Source organism: Podarcis tiliguerta (assembly GCF_965153285.1).
Source record: "Podarcis tiliguerta genome assembly, chromosome: 14".
NCBI lineage: Eukaryota > Metazoa > Chordata > Lepidosauria > Squamata > Lacertidae > Podarcis > Podarcis tiliguerta.
Genome location: NC_139547.1, coordinates 14,433,852 through 14,439,851, shown reverse-complemented (window position 1 = coordinate 14,439,851; position 6,000 = coordinate 14,433,852). Strand labels below are relative to the sequence as shown.

The following is a 6,000-nucleotide window of genomic DNA, read 5'->3' as shown; positions in this document are numbered from 1 at the left end:
CCTTTCCCTTTTTAACGCCTAATGAACTACACTTCCCAGCATTCTTTGTGGGGGAAGCCTTGGCTGTGTTAAAGTGGCACGATGATACTGTTTTAAATGTATAGTGCAGATGAGGCGTTATATAACCCAGGAATCGCCAACTATCTACCCTTCAGGTTCCTTCAGCCCGTCAGTGGAGGAGGTGAAGAGTTTGGGTTAGAACCTGCTGCCATGGCTTCCCTGCGGTCAGGCGGGCACAAGCTCTTGGCACCAGGGTGTCCTTCGCTTCGCGGGTCAGCCTTTCGGGATCACAGGAAAGGTTAATCTGCCGTCTAGACGACTTTGCCAAGCCCTTGGGTGCCCGTCCTTGCCCGCGCCGCCCTGAAGGAGCGCAAGGCGGCAGTGCCAAGCCGGAGGTCGGGGGGGGGGGAGCGGCGCTTGCGCCAACATCCTCCCCTTTCTCTCTCCCCCCCCCCCGCGCCGCTTTGGTTTGCGCTGCGTTCTGCTAAAAGGCGCGCAAAAGAAACCGAAGCCCAAAAAAGTTGTGAGGCGAGAGGAACGCGAGGAGACGCGTCGTGCGCGCGAAGAGGGAACTCGCGTCTCTCTCTCTCTCTCTCCCTGTGTGTTTTTTCCAACCGGGTTTTGTTTTGGCTAAATTTCCCCCCACTTCCCTCTCGCGAGAAAGGAAAGAGGGAGGGGGGCTGTAAAGACGCCGCGCAGACGATACTTTAAGAGGTGGGGGGGGGGGGAGAGAGAGAAGGGAATAGAGGAAAGAAAAAAAGAGGGGAGGGGAAAAGGAGGAGGAGGAGAAGGAGGCGAAGGAGGAGAAGGCAGACGGAGGAGAGCAAGGAAGGAAGAAGGAGACGGCAGGCGGCACAAGCAGTGCTGGATGCAGCGGCCACGGCTGGCAGAGCAGCCCTCCTCGCACCACCTCGGCCGGCAGCAGCAGCAGCCTCAGCAGGAGACTCTCCCGTGGGCGCAGGTCCTTCAAACCTCCGAGGCTTTCTCTTTGAAATAAAACGGGGGTGGGAAGAGGGCAGATTTGAAGCACATTCCCCAGAGGTGTCCCTCAAGTGACAGGCGCCTCCTGGAAGACGCTGGCTGCCTGAGGAGAACTTTTGGCGCGGGGGCAGCTGCTCGGATGCTCCGGCGAGGCGAGCTCAGCTGAGGAGAAGGGCGCCCGGCTCGGCGCTCCCCCGGGGGAGGCGGCGGGAGGCGGCATGCATGGCCAGAGAGGGACAGCCAGGAAAAGGGTGGCGGTGGAGGCGGCGGCGGTTGTGGGAGCGAGCCTGTTGCCGGTGGCGCCGGGGCGATGCTGCCGCCTCTTTCCCCCATCTAATAACGGTTCCTTTTTCTCCCTCCCTCTTTCCTAAGCTAGCCAGTGGAGAGTCTCTGCTGAAGCCGAGCTGCCCCGGGAGCGGAGGAGGCAGGCAGGCAGGCGAGCCCCCTTGCAGCGGCGCGGGCGCGATCCGAGTGCAAGGAGGGTGGGTGGAAAGCTTGGAGGACGGGGAGAGGAGCCGGCGTCGTCGTCGCCACCACCACCACCACCGGCAAGATGCGGCCGGCCGGGCTGCTGCTGCTGAGGTTCACGCTGGGATTTATTGTGCTGCTGGTCGCCTGCTCTTCCCCTCCGGGCGGAGGGGCTGCCGAAGGCAGTTTGGAAACGGACGTGGTCGCCGCCGCCGCCGCCGCGAAGGAAACCAACAGCCGAGCCAGCCGGTCCAAGAGGAGAGGGCAGGCGGGAGGCGCCGCGGGGCACGATGCGCTCAAAGGGTAATTGCCTGGAATGACGCGCGGGACGGGTGCCCGGCCGGTGCGCGGGGAGGGAGGGGAAGGGGACGGGGGAAGGAAGTTGCCTGATACCCAGGTCAGAGTGTTTGCCAACCTAGCCCGGTACCGTCTGCTCTGGCTGGCAGCTACTCTCCAGAGGTCTTTCCCCACCATCGGCTCACCGATCTTCTTAAAACTGCGTTTGAATCTGGGGCGTTCTTCTGCATGCGGCTCCTCAGCTAGGATGCTAGACTCCTCCGGGTTCACTCCTTGCCTTGCATTAGAACACATGCTTTGCATCCAGAAGGGTTTGATTCCAGGCAGCTTTACCACAAAGGATGTTAGCCATGGTGGGAAATACCTTTGGCAGAGTTCTTCTGCGCTAGATGGTCAGATTCCCATGCAATGCAAAAGTGAGCTTGGCAGCACTCTTCCTCTTCCTCTTCTTCTTCCTCTTCTATTTTTTTCTGACATGAACTGACATGGGCTAGAGCAGGGGTCACTGCTGTAGAACAGCTCCCATCATCAGTGGCGAAGCATGGGTTGTCAGCACCCGGGGCAAGGCAAGTAATTTGCGCCCCCTAACCCGTGGATTTGCGCCCCCTAACCCGTGAATTTGCGCCCCCTAACCCCCAGATGTTGCGCCCGGTGCGGCCGGCCCCCCTGCACCCCCACGCTACGCCACTGCCCATCATTCTTGACCACTGGCCATGCAAACTAGAACTGCTGGAAGTTGGACTTCCTTGTTAGAATGAACCCATTGGATGCGACAGGTTTCTGTTGGTTTTCCTGAGCTGAACCCTGGAAATACAACCTAGCAAGAAATGATTAAAGTTCCCTGGGCAGGTACAGGTTCTTGCTTTCTCTGTCCCACTGTTGTGTTGTAGAGTTGTCCCTACGTTCTGGTAATTAAGGAACTGTAGCTCAGGGATGTGCTTTGCAGGCAGAAGGGAACCATGCTCAACCCCTGGAACGTCCAGTTCAAAAGGATCAGGTAGCTGGCAACATGAGAGGCGACCATTGCCAAAAAATATTGGGCTACATAGTCTGACCTGGTATAATGGAGTTTCCTGTGTTGATTAGGGAATGGGCTTTATTCACAAGGACTGTGAAGGTTGGGGGATTGCTGGAGAAAACAGATCCTGGTGTACCTTTGGGGTGGATAGTGTGGGGAGAGGTTGACTGGTATCTGGCCCACCTGGTGTGTTGCTTCCCTTGCTTTTGAAATCCGTAGAGAACTCTTGGTTTAAAGCAGGAGTTTAGCTCCCCACAACATGTACTCATTCTTCCACTCTTGCCTATGGACATACATCCTAATTCAGATACCTACTTTGCCAGCAAATATATTTGAGGGGGGAAGCAGAGTATATAAGTGTGAATGCTAAATGCACTGGTGCAGTGATATTATAAATTGCTCTGTTGGCTTAATTGGGGACATGATAGCTCAGATAGATGGTTTTGCCTATGTAACTCCCTCCACACCTACCAACAAACTACTCAGTGACCAAACTATGGCGAGAGAATACTGGCTCATGACCACTTTGCTCCTCCCTGGCCCTTTTATCTCAGCACAGCATGGCACCTTAGCCAAGTTTAGCTTTGCATGTTGCCTCAACCTGGAATCGTGGTTAATCTCTCTCCTAAACCACAAGCCTAGAACTACAAGGACTACAGCTTTGGCTTAGCTGCCAAACTGCACTGAGCTAAAAGAGCTGGGGAAGAGCAAAGTGGCTGTAGTCGCCACCCTGGAAGCCAATGCTTTCGTTCTAAACCACGGTTTAGCTTGGCATTACGTGCGAACGCTGCTTCTAGATGGGACAGGAGCAGGGCAGCTTGACACAAAGTGCAGATGTATTGGTTGTGTGGGATACGTTGTATCCTTTGAGTAGTTCTAAGCGTGTCAGTTCCGCAGTCATTTTAATATGCACCTCAGCTGCATATGAGTGACCTCGTGCAAACCTTCCTCCATCCAGGTGGATTGTGCCCTTGCATTGGGAATTAATCTTCCTCCAAACTGGGGTAGCTACTGATCCTAGGGTGGGTGGTCAGTTGCAGATTCTGCTCATCTGACCTGCTGCATACTGGGAGGTAGCAGGCAAGGGAGTGGGCAGTTCGGTGCTGTGGAAACCTACTGGCAAGAATGCCAGGAGTGGCTCCACAGTATTTTTGCACCTGCCAACTTCACTCTCTTCCTTCCCCCTCTACCTCCTGGTAAGCTGTAGTGATGCAACCAACCCAGAGGTCAGGTGAGTGTCAGTGCCCCACCATGGTGGGTGTTCTTTTATCCCTTCTTTCTCCTTCGGAATGTGCCTGGGCTCACTTGCTAGAGTCAGCTACAGTTAACTGTTCTGCCAGCAGCTTTGGCATCTCATTCTGTTAATTTGCCCTCTTATTTATCTTGCTTAAACTGTACAGTTGCAATCCTATGCAAACTCGCTTGGACTGGGATAAGGCCCCATTAAACTCAGAGTGACTTATGTATGAATGGAGGCATGCTGTAAGTGGCTTGCATGTGGAACATCTAGATTGGTGGCAGTTGGTGGATGCATCCTCATTGTTCTGTGTTTGGAGGCAAGAGAGGAAGGGGTTGACTTGCTTTATTTGCAATGCCAGAACAGGGAAGTATGATCTTGCAGAGCGTCAGCGGGTGCTAATTGTTTGTTTGTTTGTTTTGCAAATTTGACAAGCTAACTCAAAGCAGAGATGGCTTTTTGAAGAGGGGAGGAATGTGTGTGTGTGTGAGAGAGAATGTTCAATGTGTGTTTCATGTAAAATTTCTAAATAATACAGTCTTGACTAGCCTTGTGACCTCATAAGACTTTCCAGTTTGATCAGAATTGTGAATTTTGGATTTTTCTGTTGCTGGGGAGGCTGCGATGTGGTGCGAGCATATACAAAGTTAGAGTGCATGGAAATCAATTAGCGTTGCCTTCTGAAGGTTGCTTGCTATCTTCTGGATAACACCTTTGCTGATCTCCTATAAAAATGGTTTGGGGATCAGTTTAGCAGAGGACTGGGGAACTGTAGAAATCATAGAACTGTAGAGTTGCAAGGGACCCCACGGATCATCTAGTCCAGTGATGGCCAAACTTGGCCCTCCAGCTGTTGTGGGACTACAACTTCCATCATCCGTAGCTAACAGGACCAGTGGTCAGGGGTGATGGGAATTGTAGTCCCAAAACATCTGGAGGGCCAAGTTTGGCCATGGCTGATCTAGTCCAACCCCCTGCAATGCAGGAATATGCAGCTGTCCCATAGAGGGATCAAACATGCAACCTTTGCGTTATCAGCATCATGCTCTAACCAACTGAGTTATGCAGGCTCCTGTGACCCTGGATTGCAATTCTCATCATCCCTGTGCATTGACTGTGAAGGGCGGAGCTGGTGGAAGTCCAACATCTGAAGGGCCGCATCTTCCCCCACTCCTGCTTCATTTTACTCCTTTTCATAGTACAGTCATACCTCGGGTTACAGACGCTTCAGGTTGTGTTTTTTTAGGTTACGGACCCACCGAAACCCGGAAGTACTGGAATGGGTTACTTCCGGGTTTCAGTAGCCGCGCATGTGCAGAAGCTCTAAATCGCGCTTTGCGCATGCACAGAAGCGCCGAATCGCAACCGGCATGTGTGCAGACGCGCCACTGTGGGTTGCGAACGTGCATCCCGCATGGATCACGTTCGCAACCCGAGCGTCCGCTGTATATAAGCCTATGATGACTGCAGGAATTGCATTCTTCCAGTGTTTTGTGCTCATCTTTTGGTTTTGCCTTACCAAACTGTTTTGCAGTGTTACACGGCTGCACAGGCTAATATTTGGTATGTCCGTGATGTGATGTTTCACATGAGTCCCTGGGCTGCCTTCCCAGTGCCATTCCTTTTGACTCCAAAGTTGTCAAATCTCTAGCAAGAGGAAGCCACTTTAAGTGAATGTGAAAAATGGTTTAAGCCTCCTTTAAGCATTACCAAGAGGAAACAATGCCAGGAAGGTTATATTCTTTAGTTGTTTACTTTGCAAAGAGGCAATTGCTAAATATCCTATGGTCCTTGGTTGAAGTAAGCTTTGCAGGGATGCATGAATTAATTTAAATCTGCCTTTCGCATACTAATTTTAATGGAGCCTGACAGGATTATAGGTAATAGGTTTGACATTATAGGTAATAGGTTCAATTACAACATAATTTTAGGTTTCCCTGTCTCTTCTTTTTGCTCCTTTTCTGTCCCTTTGTGTATGTCCTGTATTATTTTGTGGGTT

General features: G+C 52.3%; 1 protein-coding gene across 5 annotated transcripts in view; it reads left to right on the top strand.

The window, feature by feature from the left end:
* The first annotated feature begins 466 nt into the window (after positions 1 to 466).
* The window catches only part of FBN1 (fibrillin 1), a 229,677-nt gene continuing 224,143 nt past the window's right edge, over positions 467 to 6,000 (top strand). Inside the window, exons 1-2 of one of the 5 annotated variants that reach the window (XM_083411720.1) lie at positions 467 to 961; positions 1,358 to 1,752. In XM_083411720.1, the coding sequence (XP_083267846.1) occupies positions 1,535 to 1,752 (218 nt within the window). In that variant the 5' untranslated portion in view covers positions 467 to 961; positions 1,358 to 1,534. Of the gene's footprint in view, positions 962 to 1,353; positions 1,753 to 6,000 lie in introns of all 5 variants that reach the window. The other 4 variants (XM_083411722.1, XM_083411723.1, XR_014504560.1 and 1 more) reach the window with 4 other exon arrangements.